Source organism: Mustelus asterias, chromosome 13, assembly GCF_964213995.1.
Source record: "Mustelus asterias chromosome 13, sMusAst1.hap1.1, whole genome shotgun sequence".
Lineage (NCBI taxonomy): Eukaryota > Metazoa > Chordata > Chondrichthyes > Carcharhiniformes > Triakidae > Mustelus > Mustelus asterias.
Window position 1 is genome coordinate 64517446 of NC_135813.1, and position 20814 is coordinate 64538259.

The 20814-nt window shown below is 41.4% G+C and overlaps 1 protein-coding gene across 4 annotated transcripts in view; it reads left to right on the top strand.

Moving 5' to 3' along the window:
• rnf10 (ring finger protein 10) overlaps nucleotides 1–20814 on the top strand; it is a 33875-nt gene extending 13061 nt beyond the window's left edge. Inside the window, exons 6-17 of one of the 4 annotated variants that reach the window (XM_078226944.1) lie at nucleotides 1130–1263; nucleotides 4131–4294; nucleotides 4877–5017; nucleotides 5615–5849; nucleotides 9403–9536; nucleotides 11889–12006; nucleotides 12094–12195; nucleotides 12296–12466; nucleotides 16891–16991; nucleotides 18546–18603; nucleotides 18717–18875; nucleotides 19949–20814. In XM_078226944.1, coding sequence (XP_078083070.1) covers nucleotides 1130–1263; nucleotides 4131–4294; nucleotides 4877–5017; nucleotides 5615–5849; nucleotides 9403–9536; nucleotides 11889–12006; nucleotides 12094–12195; nucleotides 12296–12466; nucleotides 16891–16991; nucleotides 18546–18603; nucleotides 18717–18875; nucleotides 19949–20022 — 1591 coding nt within the window. In that variant the 3' untranslated portion in view covers nucleotides 20023–20814. The remainder of the gene's footprint in view (nucleotides 1–1129; nucleotides 1264–4130; nucleotides 4295–4876; nucleotides 5018–5614; nucleotides 5850–9402; nucleotides 9537–11888; nucleotides 12007–12093; nucleotides 12196–12295; nucleotides 12467–16890; nucleotides 16992–18545; nucleotides 18604–18716; nucleotides 18876–19948) is intronic. The other 3 variants (XM_078226945.1, XM_078226946.1, XM_078226947.1) reach the window with 3 other exon arrangements.

Consider the following 20814-nt stretch of genomic DNA (forward strand, 5'->3'; position numbering starts at 1 on the left):
ATTTTTATCATTGCCATACCTGTCCCAAGGGCCAGGTAGGTACAGCATTAATCACTGCAAGTTCGCAAACATTCAGAATGTAGTCTGTTTTGTTTGTTTCACCAAGTAGAATTTTAATTGATTTACTACTGCCTCTTGCTTTCAGTGTCCCAGTGGGGTTTTTTCTGTCTGTGATGGAGGATCTTGTATTCAGATTGTCTAATCCAAAAGTATGGGGTTGAGATGGATTTTATCTGCCACGGCAGTTTTGAAAGCATCCCTGTTTGGTGTCAAAGAAAGGACCAGTCTTCTGTGCTATTCAATACTTGTGTTACCTGACGAGCTGCTCAGATATTGTTTTTCTCTCAGTTGTCAGGATATGCAGGATGCCCTTCTTGTAGTTCCACTTCAGGACTTGGTCATGGAACATGTTCATAACATGGCCAAAAAGGTTGATTTATCAGCCTGTAAATCCTTCCAGTGTGCCCGATGGCAGGTGCTGAAAATGTTCCTGGTCAGCCAAATTGCAGAAGGGATGGAAAACCTACTGCAGTATTTTGCCCAGCATAATCATGGACCAATTCTGTTGAAGTTCATGGTCATCCTTATAGGACATGGAGTCTGAAGAGAGAGAATGTCTATACATAGAAGCTTTTAAGCAGCAGATGACCTTCTACCATACTGTTCATCTGAGATTCATTTGCTTTGCCTTTAACTTGTCTTTCCCAGTTTCACCAAAACATTGGTGTCTTATATATTTGTTATAAATTATTGGTCAGTGCTAGAATAAACAACAATTTCTTGAATATATTTTCCTTTTCAGAATTTCTTGTTCAGGGTGATTCTCATAATTAATTTTTACCCCCTTTGTCCTTTAGTTTTAGGTTTCATCACCAGTTCATTAAGGCAGTACTTGCAAATGTCTGGCTACCCAGTTAACCATGCAGCTGTAAAAGAGTGGCCAGAGCAGTTGTATTACTGAGGCCTGCCTTCTGCTCTGCATCTCATTTTGACGAGCTGACCTCAGTATGCTGTAATACTAAAATTGTGGATGTGAGCCTGTCTACTTGGTACTACAATAAGGTCCCTGTAAGTGGGAAAGTTGAAATCCTTCGTTAATCATGGAGTTTAACCAGTGTTGCTTTTTCAGTGTTGTTGCCATGGAAACCCATCAGTACAGCGTGGAGGATATGATCACCATGCAGTTGATGCGTAGGGAGAAGGGTGTCCTGATGGCTTTACCCAAATCCATGTGGACTAAAGTTGAACCAATTTACTTGGGAGGTGAGTGGAAACACTGCTTCACTTGGCTCATTGTTAAATCAGCACCCTCTTTGGAAAAGTGTATATATTGCACAGTAAGGTAGATAGTTCAGATTGCATACAGAATTGGTGTTTGGAAAGGAGCAAAAATGCTTTTAGTTTTGTGCATCCTTGACCTCAGACGTGTGACAAATACCATGTAGAGCTGTACAAATTACCATTTGACTAAATGTTGAAATAACTTTCATTCTAAAATATTACAATGCCTACATAATGATTTTGTAGTGTTTGGATGGTGATGAGGCAGAAATAAATGCCAGTATTTTTTTATTGCTGTTACCAGAACTGTTCTGTAGTTCCCAAGTGAATCCAAAGCGCAAAAACTTTGAAGTCTGGAGTATTTTCTGGGCAAGTTGGTCTATTTATGTACTAGAAAAGGATCTTTTAAATCAACGTTATACCATAGGTTTGTTTGTATGCTTTTGATGTACTTCATTAAGTATATCAGAAGCATACTAACTTGTTTGCGACCTACAGTGGAACCTCATTTATCTAGCATTTTGGTGATAGAGAGACTAGTGGAAGTTGTGACTGCTTTTGCAGGCTATTTCTATTCATGTGATTTGATGAGCTGGTTGCACTGTTGATATTAACCAACATTATTCCCGTAGAATTACAAAATGATATTGAATTCTCATGGCAACTTGGTTTTATAATAGAGGCCCTTTGGCCCATGTCTGCAGCAGCCATCAAACACCTATCCTAATCCCATTTTCCAGTGCTTGGTCTGTAACCTTGTATGATATGGCATTTCAAGTGCTTATCTTAAATGCTGCTTAAATGTTGAGGGTTCCTGCCTTGAGCAGCGTGTTCCAGATTTCTACCACCCTCTGCCATGTGATAATTTCAGTGCAGTAAGTCATGTGCACTTTAAAGTCTGATTCTTGCCTGTTTTGCCCTGTTGCCTTATGATGGGGAATGTCCTTTGCAGTTGAAAATAAATAGTGAAAAACGTTGCTGTCTTTACCAATGATCAAACCAATGGGCAGGCAGCTCCTAAGTTTCTACCATTTCTGAAACATGTTTGGATGCATTCATCCTCAATTTACTACTCTAAACTGAGGTGACTAACTTGATTGAATTGTTTAGGGAAGTAACAGGGAGGGAGGGTTGATGAGGCTGGTGCTTTTTTGTAGCCAGCAAGGATTTTAGCAAGGCTTTTGAGAGTCCCACATGGCAGGATTGTCAGACAACTAGAAGCTCATGAGATCCGAGGGAAGTGTCAAATTGGGTCCAGAATCCGCTTACTGGCAGGAAGCAAAAGGCTATCATTGATTGATTATGTATTTTTGACAGGCTGATCCTGGTGTGCTCTTGGCAGATCCCTTGCTATTTGTGGTATTACCAGTGATTTAGATTTCAATGCAGAAGGCATGATTAAGAAATTTGCCAAGCACTGACCATCTCCAGCAAGATCTAACAATTGCCCCATGGTATTCAATGGCATTACCACAACTGAATCCCCACTAACAACATTCTGGGGATTACAATTTACTTGAACTGGACCAGCCGTATAAATACTGCGGCTATCAGCGCAGGTCAAAGGCTAGGAATCCTGCAGCAAGTAACTCACTACCTGACTCTCCAAAGCCTGAGCACCATTTACATGGCACAAGTCAGGAGTACGATGGAATACTCTCTACTTGCCTGGATGAGTGCAGCTCCAACAACACTGAAGAAGCTCAACATCATCTAGGACAAAGCAACCTGCTTGATTGCTAACCCTTCCACAAACATTCACTCCCTCCACCACTGACGCAGTGGCAGTAGTGTATATCATTACAAGATTCACTGCAGAAACTCACTGTCACTCCTTTATAACACTTTCCAAACCCTTGACTGCACCATTTAGAAGGATAAGGGCAGCAGATTCATGGGAACACCACCTAGAAGTTCCCCTCCAAGCCCCACACCATTCTGATTAGGAAATGTATTGCCTTTCCTTCACTGTCACAATCAAAATCCAGGAATTCCCTAACAGCTGTGTGGGTGTACCATGTGAACGGCAGCAATTTAAGAAGGCAACTCACCCAAATGCTGGCCTAGCCAGCGATGCGCACATCCCAAAATAAACATTTTAAAAAACTATTTAGACTGAGGATATCTTATGGAGCACATTTCTACTCGCCACATTATTGAAAGGATGTGATTGCACAGGAGAGAGTACAGAGCAGTTTTAAGAGAATGTTGCCAAGAATGTGGAGAGTTTTAGCTAAGTGGTAAGATTGGGTAGACTGAGATTGCTTTCTTTTGAACAGGAGGATGAGGGGAAATTTAACTTGTGGTGAATTGAGGGGGGCTAGATAGTGAATAGGAAAAATCTATTTCTCTTAGTGGTGTCAATATCAGAATGGATGAAAGTTATTTTTTTCACCCAGCTGGTGGGGTGTGCAACACTATTTGAACGAGTGGTAGAGGCAGAAGCCCTCATTGTTTCGTTTTTAAATTTTGATGTATGCTTTAAGTGCTGTAACTAAAGGTCTGTGGATCAGGAGCTGGAATTTGGGATTAGACTAAATTTTAAATCTTTTTTGCTCAGTGTGTACAACTGTTGTGCAGTAAGTCTGTTTCTGTGCTTAAAACCCTGGAGGATGATTCCCATGACCCCATTAGGTGTGCAGGGACTTGCATGTTGCCTGTCCAAATGATCAAAGTGGAGGTTCTAATTTTAAGTTAACTAAATGAAGCTGACTTGAGTAAATCTAGTTTTCATCGACCACAGCTGAACTACATTACTGCAAATAGGATAACATTTCATTGTTCACTGAATTAACTTTTTTTTTACTACTTACTGCATGAACCTTAATGTTTAATTTGAATCTTTCCAGTAGATGAAGAACACAGCCGATACTCAAAGCTGCTTCTGGCTACAACGCAGCAAGTTTTGCAACATGTAATAGACAAAGAGCGAGCAGCTTTGTTGAGACAATATGAAGAGGAAAAAAATACACCTGAATCCTGCTTCATTGAAGCAGCAATGCAGGAGCTCAAGGTATGAAAAACTAGCCTTAACAGGCTGTACCTCTTGCATTTGTAGAATGTCTCTGAAGGTTATCTTTATGCAGCAATCAGAGCAGTGGCTCTGTCGATGTCCTGGATTTTTCCCACTGTAATATTCTTCTTTCTCTCTCTCTCTCTCTCTCTCTCTCTCTCCAAGGCAGAAATCATACTTGAAATGTAGCAACACAAATAATTCTGTGGTATTTTGTATTTGGCTATTTGTATGCTCTGAACAGTGCTGTTTATGGCCAAAACAACCTGTAACTTAGATACTTTTGATTTTAAACTCTGCTGTTTCTGGCCTTTGACAGGGACACAGGAGGTTAATCAAAGATCATTCTATTGCTTCAGCGTCTTTACGTTAGGAGTGAGGGAAGTTAGTAGTACCCCTCAGCCGGAGGCTTAATTACTACAGTGTAATGCAAAGATTAAATTTTTGACCGACTAAAACTCCACGTCTGTGTTAAGTTTGTTCTAATGATAGGAATGTGAATATTTAGTTTGACAAGCTTAGATCTGAAACCGAATTCTGTTCTAGGTTCAAGCTGAACTAATTAGATTTTTTAAATTGCAGAGTCGAGAGCAAGAGTTATTGGGCTCTGCTCCAGAGAAGGAAGTTATTGGTGCAATGTTTAAACTCGAGGAATTAACCATTGCTGATTCAACCATGGCTGCAGAGAATGAGAAAAATACCACTGTTTGCTGCAAAAACCAAGTTAGTACCAATATTGTGGGCTAATTTTAATTTTGTCCTTTTCTGTCATTCCCCCAAATGACATCCTGAGAAAGGGGTGAGGCAAAAAGAATTTGAAATAAATATAAGCTTGCCGCTGAGGTTGGTGAGTAGAGGGAGTCATGAACATGATTTGATGTAAGTTAGGACATAGTTAATAAAATTTTGGATGATTAATTTGCAAAAGATAGGATAGCCAGGCGTGTTAGAATATTCAAGATGTAACAGTCATGGATCACCAATTCATTATAGATAAGCTGGGGGTTGGGTAACTTATGGAAATAGTCTTGGTAATGGTTGTGGGATGCTTATCTCTGGGACAGCCATGACAATGTAGTTGTGAACAGTCCTGTTCAGTCTTGCGGTTGGCAAGGGCTCGGTGGTCACAATACTGCATTAGTGGCAGGGACTGAAGATGATGACTTTGGTTTTTTCCAGTATTAAAGGAAACCCTTGCTCATTCAGTACTGAATGGTGGGCAAGCGTTAAGACATGTTTTTGTGATTTTTAGTAGTGCTAAAAGGTTTAGGAGGATGTTGCAAACTCTAATCTGACTTTTATCTGCTTATCTCTGGGTAGCATGTGTTGGCATATTCGTCTGCATTTGATGAAATTATTGATGAATCTCCAGAGGATGCCATTGCTGCAGAATGCCCTGTTTTGGATGAATCAGTCAGTGCCCCTGGATCTGTCAGCAGTTGCAAAGTGGTAGAAGGAGCTTGTGGTGGAACTGGTTGTGGAGAAGTTGAAACTAGACCTTCAATAGAGGCTGCTAGACCAAGCTCAGAAACAAATTACTACTACTACTACCAAGGTGAGCCTTCTCTTTGGACAATATCAAGTGAATCTTGATGTTCATCCTCATTAAATAGCTAAATTAACTATCTTCTAACACAACTGAATCGTTAAACTAGTCTGAGATCTGTTGGCTTGTTTCTATAATGCTAGCATTTTTCAAACGACGGGATGAAACTGGTATTGAAATATAAATAGGGGCGTGGATTGGTACTTGGGACTACGATGTTGTGGCCATTACGGAGACGTGGGTAGAACAAGGACAGGAATGGTTGTTGGACGTTCTGGGGTATAGATGTTTCAGTAAGTGTAGGGAAGCTGGTAAAAGAGGTGGAGGAGTGGCATTGTTAATCAAGGAGAGTCTAACGGCTGTGGAAAGGCACTTCGAGGGGGATCTGCACACTGAGGTAATATGGGCTGAAGTTAGAAATAGGAAAGAGGCGGTCACGTTGTTAGGAGTTTACTATAGGCCCCCAAATACTAATAGAGATGTGGAGGAAGAAATTGCTAAGCAGATTATGGATAGGTGTGGGGGTCACAGGGTAGTTGTCATGGGGGACTTTAACTTTCCAAATATTGATTGGAACCTTTGTAGGTCAAATAGTTTGGATGGGGCAGTTTTTGTGCAGTGTGTGCAGGAGGGTTTCCTGACACAATATGTGGATAGGCCGACAAGAGGTGAGGCCACATTGGATTTGGTACTGGGAAATGAACCAGACCAAGTGTTAGATTTGGTTGTGGGAGAGCACTTTGGAGATAGTGACCACAATTCGGTGTCTTTTGTTATTGCAATGGAGAGGGATAGGGCTGTACGGCAGGGCAAGGTTTACAATTGGGGGAGAGGTAATTATGATGCGATTAGGCAAGAATTAGGGGGCATAAGATGGGAACAGAAACTGTCAGGGAAAGGCACTAATGAAAAGTGGAACTTTTTCGAGGAACAAATACTGGGTGTCCTTGATGGGTATGTCCTTGTCAGGCAGGGAGGAAATGGCCGAGTGAGGGAACCATGGTTCACGAAAGAGGTGGAATGTCTTGTGAAAAGGAAGAGGGAAGCTTATGTAGGGATGAGGAAACAAGGTTCAGATGGCTCGATTGAGGGTTACAAGTTAGCAAGGAATGAGCTGAAAAAGGGGCTTAGGAGAGCTAGGAGGGGACATGAGAAGTCCTTGGCGGGTCGGATCAAGGAAAACCCCAAGGCTTTTTACTTTTATGTGAGGAATAAAAGAATGACCAGGGTGAGGTTAGGGCCGGTCAAGGACAGTAGTGGGAACTTGTGTATGGAGTCAGTAGAGATAGGCGAGGTGATGAATGAATACTTTTCTTCAGTGTTCACCAAGGAGAGGGGCCATGTTTTTGAGGAAGAGAAGGTGTCACAGGCTAATAGGCTGGAGGATATAGATGTTCGGAGGGAGGATGTACTGGCAGTTTTGAATAAACTGAAGGTCGATAAGTCCCCTGGGCCTGATGAAATATATCCTAGGATTCTTTGGGAGGCAAGGGATGAGATTGCAGAGCCTTTGGCTTTGATCTTTGGGTCCTCACTGTCCACGGGGATGGTGCCAGAGGACTGGAGAATGGCGAATGTTGTTCCTCTGTTTAAGAAAGGGAATAGAAATGACCCTGGTAATTATAGACCGGTTAGTCTTTCTTTGGTGGTTGGTAAATTGATGGAAAAGGTCCTTGGGGATGGGATTTACGACCATTTAGAAAGATGCGGATTAATCCGGGATAGTCAGCATGGATTCGTGAAGGGCAAGTCGTGCCTCACAAATTTGATTGAATTTTTTGAGGAGGTAACTAAGTGTGTTGATGAAGGTAGGGCAGTTGATGTCATATACATGGATTTTAGTAAGGCGTTTGATAAGGTCCCCCATGGTCGGCTTATGATGAAAGTAAGGAGGTGTGGGATAGAGGGAAAGTTGGTCGATTGGATAGGTAACTGGCTGATCGAAGACCGAGGGTGGTGGTGGATGGAAAATTTTCGGACTGGAGGCAGGTTGCTAGCGGAGTGCCACAGGGATCAGTGCTTGGTCCTCTGCTCTTTGTGATTTTTATTAATGACTTAGAGGAGGGGGCAGATCAGTAAATTTGCTGATGACACCAAGATTGGTGGAGTAGTGGATGAGGTGGAGGGCTGTTGTAGGCTGCAAAGAGACATAGATAGGATGCAAAGCTGGGCTGAAAAATGGCAAATGGAGTTTAACCCTGATAAATGTGAGGTGATTCATTTTGGTCGGACTAATTTAAATGTGGATTACAGGGTCAAAGGTAGGGTTCTGAAGACTGTGGAGGAACAGAGGGATCTTGGGGTCCATATCCACAGATCTCTGAAGGTTGCCACTCAAGTGGATAGAGCTGTGAAGAAGGCCTATAGTGTGTTAGCTTTTATTAACAGGAAGTTGGAGTTTAAGAGCCACGGGGTTATGCTGCAACTGTACGGGACCTTGGTGAGACCACATTTGGAATATTGTGTGCAGTTCTGGTCACCTCGCTATAAGAAGGATGTGGAAGCGCTGGAAAGAGTGCAGAGGAGATTTACCAGGATGCTGCCTGGTTTGGAGGGTAGGTCTTATGAGGAAAGGTTGAGGGAACTAGGGCTGTTCTCTCTGGAGCGGAGGAGGCTGAGGGGAGACTTAATAGAGGTTTATAAAATGATGAAGGGGATAGATAGAGTGAACGTTCAAAGACTATTTCCTCGGGTGGAAGGAGCTATTACAAGGGGGCATAACTATAGGGTTCATGGTGGGAGATATAGGAAGGATATCAGAGGTAGGTTCTTTACGCAGAGAGTGGTTGGGGTGTGGAATGGACTGCCTGCAGTGATAGTGGAGTCAGACACTTTAGGAACATTTAAGCGGTTATTGGATAGGCACATGGAGCACACCAGGATGATAGGGAATGGAATAGCTTGATCTTGGTTTCAGATAAAGCTCGGCACAACATCGTGGGCCGAAGGGCCTGTTCTGTGCTGTACTGTTCTATGTTCTATAACAAGTTTCTGTGACACCTAACTCATGAAAAGGTGGCTATTCTATGAATTATTGGAAGGGGTTTGATTGCTATCAGTGAGGGATCCTTTCATCCGAATTTGTCCTTATGAAATGTGAAAATTTGTCCTTGATGTGTCCTTGCCATGTTTCGGAATAAACAAAATAGATACCCTGATGTAAATAAAACATTCTGGCTTTATTGTTTCTGCAAGACTGGGGAGGCGATGCCCAAGTGGTATTATCGCTAGACTATTAATCCAGAAACTCAGTTTTGGGGACCTGGGTTTGAATCTTGTCGTGGCAGATGGTGGAATTTGAATTCAATAAAAAATATCTGGAATTAAGAATCTACTGATGACCGTGAAACCATTGTCGATTGTCAGAAAAACCCATCTGGTTCACTAATGTCCTTTAGGGAAGGAAATCTGCTGTCTGGCCTACATGTGACTCCAGAGCCACAGCAATATGGTTGACACTCAACTGCCCTCTGGCAACTAGGGATGGGCAATAAACGCTGGCCAGCCAGTGACGCCCATGTCCCACGAATGAATAAAAAAAACTAATTTCATTGTTTTTCAGCGGAGGATGGACAATATATGTTTCTGAGCCCAGTTAACGTGCGATGTCTGGTGAAGGAATATGGGAATCTGGAGAACTGTCCAGAGAAGATCACAGCGGCAGTGGTAGAGATTGTTGGGCATTCAATGACTGAGGTATTTGAATTTATAAATTTGAACACTTTGTACTCCTGGTGAACATCACTAGAGCATTTCTGTCACTTTTTGGAATCTAGCGTTGGGATCCACTGTTATTGGGTCAGTAGAATACAGGCAGTAAGAGGATAGTCTTGTGCTTTCCCACTGCATACCTTAATTCCAATCTTGGTTTACATTGTGCACAACAGCAGCACACACCAACTGTCCCATGATTCCTTATTTGGCAGTTTGTGTTGAAATTATAACTTTTTTTGAACACCTTGAAGTTGTTTAAAATTCCACTTAGAAACTTAAGATTACCAATCCAGCTTGTGATAAAGTAACTAAGGCACCTGCTGCAGTGCTGAAAAGAGCTGGATTCTAGAGATGAGGTCAAAGTTGGCTTCCCTTGACATTAAGGTAACATGTGAGTGTGGCATTAAGGAGCCAGGGGGAAAGGGTAGGTGGGGAAGTCTCAAGCTGAAATCTTTCTAGGGTAAATTATGATTGGCTTTCTGCAGTGATGTCCTGGGGATTAAGAAGTTCCTTGGGGTAGTATCCGAGGCCCAAAGATCTGCTGCTTCATTAATGACTTTCCCTCCCAAGATCCAAAGCATCATCTGAAAGTCAGAAGTATGAACAAAGAAAATTACAGCACAGGAAAACAGGCTCTTGGCTCTTCAAGCCTGCACCAATTACTAGCATTTTTAGGACAAACTGCCTTTTAGGCTAGCTTGCTGAGAAAGTTGAAACGGAGTACACGTTTCACTGTCTACGACAGTAAGGCATTCCATTCCGTCTGAACTAAATGCTTGAATGCTTGTTGCATTTTTACCCTTTCATGGATATCAGTGGTGTTGGCTGGGCCAGCATTTATTGCCCCATTCTTAATTGCCCCTGAACTGGCATGTCAACCACATTGCCGGGGATCTGGAGTCACATGTAGGTCAGACCAGGTAAGGACAGCAGATTTCCTTCCCTAAAGGACATTAGTGAACCAGATGGATATTTACAACAATTGACTGGTTTCATGGTATTCCAGTTTTTTATCAAATTTCACCATTAGCTTGGTCTCATACCACTACACTACCACCTAGATTAATACAGCTCCAAGAACACTAGTTCGACACCACCAAGGATAAGCAATAATCTTGATTGACATCCCATACTACACCCATAATAACTTTAATAGCTTGGTCAAGGCTTCAGCAGTGCCTTAAAACCTGTGACTCCCATCACCCTGAAGTACAAGGGCAACAGGCATGTGGGAATACCACCATCTGCATGTTCCATTCCCAACCCCCACTATCCTGACTTGAAAATATATTACATTTCTTTCAATGTCACTGGGTCAAAATCCTGGAACTTCCTCCCTAACTACTGTTGGAGTACCTTCACCACATGGACTGCAGCAGTTCAAGAAAGTGGTTCATCAACCTGAAGGCAAATAGGAGTGGGCAATAAATGTTTGCGTTACTAGTGACATCCACTTCCTGTCAGTGACTGTTAAAACAAATCTTGGCGATTTCAGCTACTTAGTAGAAAATGAACATTAACTAAACCTGAGAAATTAGTTTTGTAATGCCTGTTGTGATACTTGGAGTGGCTATTATCTATGTATTCATATTAAAGTTTGATTTCTATTCTTTTCAATCACTTTGTTTAGCAGTATGATCTAAATATGTGATAAAACTCAAACCCTTCCACCAAAATAAACTTATTTTCAGATTTCTCCCTTTCAGGTATTAGATGATGTTGAACAAGGTTGGAATTAGTTGAGGTTCTACCTGTAATACACTTCATGAACTCGCCTGCTGTATTTGCAGGATTCAATGAATTTGAATTCAATAGATAAATGCATGGTGTGGCACTAAACCATCCAGATTAATGAAGTCTCAGATTTGAGGACTGACCTCATCCAGGCCCAAGTAGAAAGGGTAGTTGCTGTCATTTTTAGTGGAGCAGTAGTTATGAAATGGCTGTCTTCTCTCCATCTGTGTCAGAAGTTAATCGGAGCACACTCTAGCCATGAGGTAGTGAAGAGTAGTTGTCTTCAAGCTCCAAACGGTATTGCATGGATTAGTATTTTCCATCACACCACTGAGTTACAAACAAAATGCCTTGCTCTAATCTGCACCCTTGCAGCTCTTTTATCTTAATTCTTTATTCCAAAAGTCCAGGAATACCTTGCTGCCGTAGGAATTGACTGATCAGGGATTGAGCTTCCTTGTTTGTGGTGCATTTGCTGTCTAATCAGTACAAGGGGGCCTCATACTGGGTGTGTTTGCTATATGTAAATCTGTGAGTCTTTATTGTATGGAAGACTGTTGTATTGAATCTCATTCAATGACATTGTATCTTTGCCCACAGGATGTACGACACAGACACCGCTATTTGTGCCATCTACCTCTTACCTGTGAGTTTGGTATTTGCGAGTTGGCTCTGAAGCCACCTGTCATCTCTAAGGAAACTTTGGATGCGTTTTCAGGTTTGTTCCTGCTACTTGAATCATGAACTTGTACTGTGTGACCTGTGTTTGGTGTTTTGAAATTTGAGATCATATTTTCCCCAACAGATGATCTGAACAGAAGGAGATGTCTTCGCTTGAAAAAGGCTCGAGATGAACGCCGAAGAGAGCGTAGGATTGAAATGGAAGAAAACAAAAAGCAAGGCAGATGTGAGGCTCTGGTTTTACTCGAGTGACCTTCTCTTTGCTTCAATTCCAATGTGGATTGTGTGGAGTGGCTCTTTAATGCAGTTTCATTATTCTAATTTAGATCCAGAAGTTCACATTGCCCTGGAAAACTTCCAGCAGTTCCCAGCATGTGGCTCTTCTCCAGAAGCTGCACCGTTTATTGTTTCCCCACACAGTCCTGATGATGACCCTCTTCCTTCAAGTTGTCTTGCGGTCAACACTACCCTTAGCAGCAGCCCCAATTCTTTGGCAGGTAGAAGCTTTATACTTGCATACTCAGGAGAAAATATTGTTTTTGAAAATTTGTATAGTGCCTTATCAAATTCCTTAAACTGTTTTACATAATTATGTCCAGTGTCATGCAGGAAAATATGGTGCCAGTTTTGTTTATAACAAGGTTTCTCAGCAAGTAGAATGACCACTTGAAGTGTCTTGGTAATTGAGTGAGCAGTGTTGGCCAAGATGCACAACTTAAACCTCATCCATCCCCTACCCTGCTTTGTGTTATGAGACTCGCCTGAATAGACAGACATGGTGATCACTGATCAAGTTCTTGTTAGTACTTCTAACAATGTGGCACATTCCTAGTACTGCAGTAGAAGCTTGGGTTGTGCTTTTTTAATACTGCTCTGCATAAACTTTCCTCGAGCAACATTTTTTAATACAATTTGCAAGTGAGTTTTCATGGCTCATATTGTACATGTTTGACTTTGTGGTTATTTGGGTGAGCTGGAAATATTTAGGCCAGATAGCATCTGTGGAGAGAGATAAAGTTAATGTTTCATGTCAAAAAATTAAATGTAACAGGTTTTAAGCAAGTACAGAGGCACGAAGAGGGGAGAAAGCTGAAAAGGTCTGTAATAGAAAAGTAAAATACTGCGAGTACTGGAGATCTGAAATCATTAAAAAGACTGGAAATAGCCAGTCAGGCAACATCTGTTGGTTTGGTGGTGGTGGGTGGGTATGGGGGGGATGGAGGGGGGAGGGGGGGGGGGGGGGGGGGGGGAGGTGGTTGGAGAGACGGAACAGATACAGAATTAATTTTTTTATCAGAACTAGGAAAAATTGACGATGTAATAAGTAAGTGAAAGGGGGGAGAAAAAGCAAAAGGGCAGATAGAAAGGTCAGAATGATGAAATGATAGAGGAGGTGATGGTGCAAAGCAAAAGCGGGTGATAATTCAAGTGAAGAAACAAGAGATGGATCCAGAGGAAGTGTAAGCATGAATAGCAGAATCATAACTAATATCTGGTGTCCAGAAGATTGGGGAAGTGGTTAGAGTCAGTCACAGCACAGAAAAGGCCCTTCAGCCCATCGAGCCTGCACTGACAACTACCACTAAAGGTGCACTAATCCTGTTTTTCAGCACCTTTCCATATCCTTGAATGCTATGGTATTTCAAGTGTTCATCTAAATATTTACAGTTTGGATTCCCACTATCCTCTGTAAAAGTTTTTTTCTCAAATTTCCTACCACCCCTCACCCTAAAACTATGTCCCCCTTGTGATTGACCCCTCAACCAAGGGTAACCAACAGCTGCTCCCTACTCCCCCTGTCCATACTCCTCCATAATCTAGATGATCAGAATTATTTTTTTGTTCATGGGCTTTGGGCATCACTGGCTGGGCCAGCATTTATTGCCTACCTTAATTGCCCTTGAATTGAGTCCATTGCAGTGTGCATTTAAGTCAACCACATTGCTGTGGTTTTGGAGTCACATAGGCCAGACCAGGTAAGGATGGCAGATTTTACTTTCCTAAAGTACATTAGTGAACCAGATGGGTTTTAACAACAATCAACAATGGTTTCATTGTTATCATTAGACTTTTAATTCCAGATTTTTTTTTATTGAATTCAAGTTTCATCATCTACCATGATGAGATTCAAACCAAGGTCGCAGAGAATTACCCCGAGTCACTGGATTCCTTGTCTAGTGACAATATCACTACACTGCTTCCCTCCCAAATTGTTAAACCCTATATCGAAATGGAAGCCTCCACATTACCCAATCAAAAGATGAGTTGCTGTTTCAGCTTGTGTTTGGTTCCATTGGAACAATATGTTTCTCATGGGACTGAAGCCCAAACCACTCAGTCCCATTCCCCATGTTAGAAGCTGAAGATTGAGGTGAGGGTTGGGAGTGCGATGGAAAATTGAAATGACGGTTGACCAGAAGCTCAGGGTCACACCTGCGGACTAAACAGATATTCAGCAAAGTGATCATCCAATCTGCATTTAGTTTCCCCAATTAGAGGGAACTACATTGTGAGCAGCAAATTCACTCTGCTGAAAGGCAGCTTTTTTTACCTTTTTCCCTTTCGTTCCCACCATCCGGGACATCCAAATCTCCTTCCACGTGTAATGCCCATTTACGTGTACTATTTTCAATTTAGTGTATCTGTATTTGCTGCTCACTGCTGTCTCAGATAAACCAAATTTGGTGATTCCTTTGTGGCACATCTTTGTTCAGCCCACAGGTCTGACTATGAAGTTCTGGTTGCCAGTTATTTTAATTCCCTGCCACACTCCCACTATGACCTGTGCTTGGCCTCCTACACCATTCCAATAAAGTTCAATTCAAAATTGAAGAACAGCCTCATATCTTTCAGTTATGCACATTGCAGCCTTCTGGACTTGACTTCTGAATTTAACAATTCCAAATGATAACTGCTGCCCCTAATGTTTTTAGGTGGTTGGTCATGATTCTGTTTTACCCATTTACACTTCTTCTAGACCCATCTTTTTTTTTACTTTTCTGGGCACTATCTCCTTTTGCCTTGCGTCACTATGCCTTGCACCATCATCCTGTCGTCTTATCACAGACCTTCCCTTTTGTGCTGCTTGGGATTTGCTGCATTTGTAATTGTTTCCTGTTCTGATGTATTTTGTATTTAGCTTGGCTGTTCATCCTCTAAAACTGGGACGGTGGAGAAGCTGATTTGCAGCACTATGACTGTGCCTTTGTGAATGTTTTTGTACCTAGCTGCTGCAGCCTGACTGTTTAAGCTGTTCCTGGTACTGCTTGGAATAGCCTCCCCTTGAGGTCCAGAACTCCTGGGGTTTGTGTTTCTAGCTGAGTTTTGTATGAGTAATAGATTCCTCACTGCTTTTGATACCTGGATTTTTAATATTTTAGTATCATATTTTGAAAACTGATTATTCATCTCAAAGTTCCACTACAGGTGCCAGCACACCAGTGGTAAAGAGAAGTCCTTTTAGATGTGCTAGCTAGCATTTCAGTGGTGTCACCCCATTGCACTCATTTTCCCAGTAGACAAGGCTTGTCTGGCCTTTTTAAACAGAGTTTTTGACTGAGTTATGCAACTCCAGTACTTTCCCTGCACACTAGCCAACAAATTGTGTAATTGGGTATTTTTCCCACATTGAAATGAATGAGGATTTCACATCCAGTGTTGTACTTAGAGTCATAGTCATAGAGTCATAGTGGTTTACAGCATGGAAACAGGCCCTTCGGCCCAACTTGTCCATGCCACCCTTTTTTTAAACCCCTAAGCTAGTCCCAATTGCCCACATCTGGCCCATGTCCCTCTATACCCATCTTACCCATGTAACTGTCTAAATGCTTTTCAAAAGACAAAATTGTACCTGCCTCTACTACCTCTGGCAGCTTGTTCCAGACACTCACCACCCTCTGTGAAAAAGTTGCCCCTTTGGACACTTTTGTATCTCTTCCCCCCTCACCTTAAACCTATGCCTTCTAGTTTTAGACTCTCCTACCTTTGGGAAAAGATATTGGCTCTAGCTGATCTGTGCCCCTCATTATTTTATAGACTTCACTGAAATATTTTCTTGACTGCGCTACCTATTATGTCTGGCTGGGTGAGGTTGCTGAGCGAAGAACTTCTACCCTCAAAATGTGATTTTGCAGCATTTAGTTGATCCAAAATGCTCGTGGTTAGCACTGGTGCCTCTCAGCGCCGGGGACCCAGGTTCGATTCCCGTCTTGGGTTACTGTCTGTCCGGAGTCTGCATGTTCTCCCCGTCTGCATGGGTTTCCTCCCACAGTCCGAAAGACGTGCTGGTTAGGTGCATTGGCCATGCTAAATTCTCCCTCGGTGTACCGAACATGTGCCGGAGTTTGGCGACTGGGGGATTTTCACAGTAACTGCATTGCAGTGTTAATATAAGCCTACTTGTGACACTATTACTTTATAAACTAATCTCCTTTAATTAAAAAGGGGCATGTTGGGACTTGAGGAAAGATAAGATGCTGCTTGAAAAGCCTTAATTGAATTGCAAATTCACAACTGAATTGCATAGTTTAATCCTTGCACAGTGTTTGCTTCACAGTAAGTGTTTGAATTTCCATGTCTTCAGTGTGTGAACTGAGATCAGTCAGGGGATAGAATGGACGTTCATTGCTTTCTGTCCCTAGGATCGGGATTTGGTTGGGCTGATAAATAGCCAGCTGCTGTGAATCTTACTCCTTGTTGTGGATGAAATGTAAAATAAGCCAAGAACTGAGACATGGCACTCAGCACAAATCCTTGAACGCCTTCTAATCTGTCCTTGTGTGAATCATGCAGGCACTGGGAAGAGGTACCGGTGAAGCGTCCTATCTGTAATTGATTTATTTTTGTAATGTTTTCACCTAGCTGGAAATGTTAGAACTTAGCGAAGTAAATACTTCTGAATCACTTCTTAATGTTCCTGTAGAATCAACGTTGAATCAATCCACCCTTGCTTTTAGTCCAGGGAGTCCTTCCCCATGTGTTGGCAGCTTGGAAGATGACACACACTTTCCTTCATTTGCTCAGGTAATTTCAATTCTGAAGTCTAACTGTAATACTCTACTGCATAAAGATGCATTTCTAACGATTGTGTTGATATTCCCGGTTGGGGGCGAACGATAGAATTTGGTACAGTGTTTGGTTTCAAGTGGTGTACCTTTTCTGACTTCAAGAAATAGGAGTGATCCAAATTTGAGATGAGAATGAAAACACTCCAACTCTTGACCACTTAGTCCCTTGATTTTATATTGTATTTATTTTTTGTGGAACTTGGTGAAGTTGTAAATCGCCTTTTATTGAAATTGAATGTTCTGGGAGAAAGCTCTATTCCAGTTAAAATGGGTCTACAGCACAAATTGAATTTGAAAAATTAGCAGACTATTGCTTATAAAAAGCAGGGGTTTGTGCTGGAAATGCTTCAGCGAGAGAATTGGTGCAGAAGGAGGCCATTTGACCCATTAAGTCTGCACTGACACTCTGAAAGAGCCCCCCCCCCCCACCCCCCACAAATCCCCATAACTTCACTCATATTTACAATGGCTAATCCACTTATCCTATACGTCTTTGGACACTAAAGGGGCAATTTAGCATGACCAACCCACCTAATTTGCATACCTTTGTATTCCTGAACAGATTCATATATTTTTGGTGGTATCTGTTCAGACCTCGACAGTTAGGAGGAGGGGTTGATTTTATAATGTAGAAATATTAAGTGTGGAATGATTTAGCAATTCATCTTACTCAGATATATCTTAGTCATAATTAATTGGGTATGTGCTGGAGCACTTAAGGAAACCTGTGCTTTGCACCTGACCCATATTGGGCCACACTTGAGCTGTTTCGTTCCTAAATTAAACCTATTTTATTATTAAACGAACCTATAAGTAATCAAACTGGCATTAAATCAAACCCTTCCCATGTCCCTGCCAGTTTTCAAATGCATGGACCTCTTGGTCAGTAAGTTTAAGACCCTTTCAACTCTCGGCTTCTCCCCCTCCCCTTTCCCTTCTGACTTTGTGCCATCTACAAGCTGCCCTTGCCTATAAGAACCATCCACTTACTCCCTAGCTGACCTTGTAACTTGTTTCCTCAGGTACTGAATCCCCCTCTCAAAGCTGCCATCATCAACCCCCTCTCCCAAAAATCACCCACTTCCTAACCCACAAACAATGAGGATAGGCAACACCGCCTCTGTTTATCCCTAACATCGGTGCCCCACAAAGCTATGTCCTCAGCCCCTTACTATACTCCTTATACACATTTTGTATGGCCAAATTCCACTCCAACTCCATTTTCAAGTTTGTAATTTTGCCTTATTGAATTCTTGTTTCTGGTCCCATATGTTGTATCTGAGTACCTGCTTCACCAGCTACTATCCATTCAGCTACCATTTCAACCTTCTGATGCTGAGCCTGTTTTCCATGTCATTGTCACTGCCCTCCTTTAAACACCACCTTGATCCAGCCTTTTCCCTCCTATCTTCTGATCTCTCCTTTTGTGTATATTTCTTTAGTCCTCCAACACCATTGTCTTTCTACACTGAGGCTTTAATCACCATAGTTAGTATATTCTTTCTTACAGATGCTGAAAGATGGGAAGGCTAAAGCAGAAGTCTGGCCCAAAGTAACTCCAAGAAAAGGTGATTTTTTTTTTTCTTAAACCTAGAAACATTGAACAAGACTTCCAGTAATTGTGGTGATGTATTTCATCAGTGTGAAGGATGGAATACTGACTGAAAAATTGTTTTGATAGCAGAAACCAGTTTGATGCCCCCACCTGCAGCAGATAGCGATGGAGAGAGTGATATCTCGGACCGTGTACCTGTACCCAGCTTTCAAAATTCCTTTAGTCAGGCCATGGAGGCAGCATTCCTCAAGCTTGATAAAGTCGCAGTTCCTGAGCTCTGTGCAGGTAAGAGTTAGGGTGGTTTGCTGTCTTTCAGTAGAGGAGGATGGTGCCTGATTTAAGGGCACAAATAAATGTTGATACAGTAAACTTTGTTATCGGCAATCTACTAATCAGAATTTCTGATGTACCCCCAAATAAGAATTGCCACTTTACCAACTGGAAGCAATTGCCAAGTTATCTGGAACCTGTACCTGCATTATCTTACACTTTTTCATTTTTGGGGTTTCTTGGTACTTCAACTGTTTACATGTCTCCTTTATGTTCTATTCCAGAAAGCCAGTTGAATGATGAACTTGGGAGCCCTTTTTACACATTTGTATATTTTGTTACACTTAAAAACATACACCTAACTCCAACCACCACATTTTCTGCCTATCCAAGTGATCCTCAGTTAATCCCCACCACAATAAAATGCAATGAATATACAATTAACACCTTGCAGAATTGTACTGTCTCCTTGTTTTCCCCAATACTACTTGTGGTTTTAACAAGTAGGAAGTTTATCATTTTCTTACCTCGGGTTCTAGAATATCCGGTTATGGTTCCATTGTATTTGGGACCGTAACAGAAATTGGCACTCAATTGAGTCTCCATGTATTTCAGCAGTGGGCAACACAGATTTTTTTCTTAATATTCAAGACTTAAAATGGAAGTTGTTCTCCCTACTAAGTTTCAGTGTGCAATTCAGGGTATTTGACAGCATTTTATTTTTGTGGTTTAGATAATTTAATTAATGCAGATGAAAAAGTAATTCCCAGTTATCTGGTATTGACAGCATTATCTAACCCATCTGTGACACGGTTGATTTTTTTTTGTTTGCTAGCATGTAGTCAGAAACTTATTCCTACAGAATTCTTCTGAATGTGCTGAGGAGCTGTAAACAGTACAGATTTTTATTTTAAAATCCACTCGATGTACATATCGTCAGTCTTTGGCTTCTGTGTTTCATTTGTATGTAGTCGGTGTGTAAGTATGCTGGTGAATAATGTTCCTAGTGTATTAAGTAGACTAAACCAGTTTAAAAGTAGGATGTGTATTTAATTGTTTCTCTAATTTTGGGTCCTTTATTCTTGCAGAAGAGAGGAATGGGAAAAAGAAGAAAAAAAAGCAGAAGCTTCTCTTCAGTACTTCAGTAGTCCACACAAAGTAACTTAGGCAGTCATTGCCTGTCTTACTTATTTCAGCACCATAGGCAACCACTGCCTATATTTGCATTCACTGCTGTCTGTGCAAAAATGATTTTGTTTTTTTTTTGCTGCTATAGTTTTAAGAATTTTTGGTTGCATTTCAAACCCATAACACATTACAGTGAAGGCAATTGTTTGAGTGGTTTGTAAATGAAAGTTTGCCTCCTGTTTATGATGTATACAAATTTATTACAGCTTTGTGGTTGAACACCTTAACCAATTCATACAGCTTGTGACTTGAGGTTCTTTTCAAATGAGGGAAATTCCAGTAAAAACCTAAGCTTAACTTCTGCCACTATATGTAGAGGTTCACCAGGAATACTATTTTTTTGTACCCTCTATACCATGGAGGCAGCTATCTTGTAAATAATTGGCAGGCGATTTTCTTTTTAGCTAAATCACCAAGTTAGTCAAAAGGTGTTTTGTCCTTTCTCCAATATGACCGAAGTTTTGCAAAATATTCTTCCCCACACCACACGGGTTCATTAATGTTGAACATATTGAATCGGCCTGTAATTATCACACATTGTCCTCTGCACCCCAACCATATTGTCAGGTGTTATGTTAGTGTCAAAATATGAATTCACAATGGCTGGAGTTTCCCTTTTTTGAAGATTATAATTTGAGAAGTATCTTTTTAAGAAAGTGAATGTAAAGAATCTAATGAAGTGTTGAGTTTGGCTTTGTTACTTCTACTCATCACTTTTCTTTAATGCAACAGCAGAGAAATAGATGCAATAAAAAAATCTTGTGCA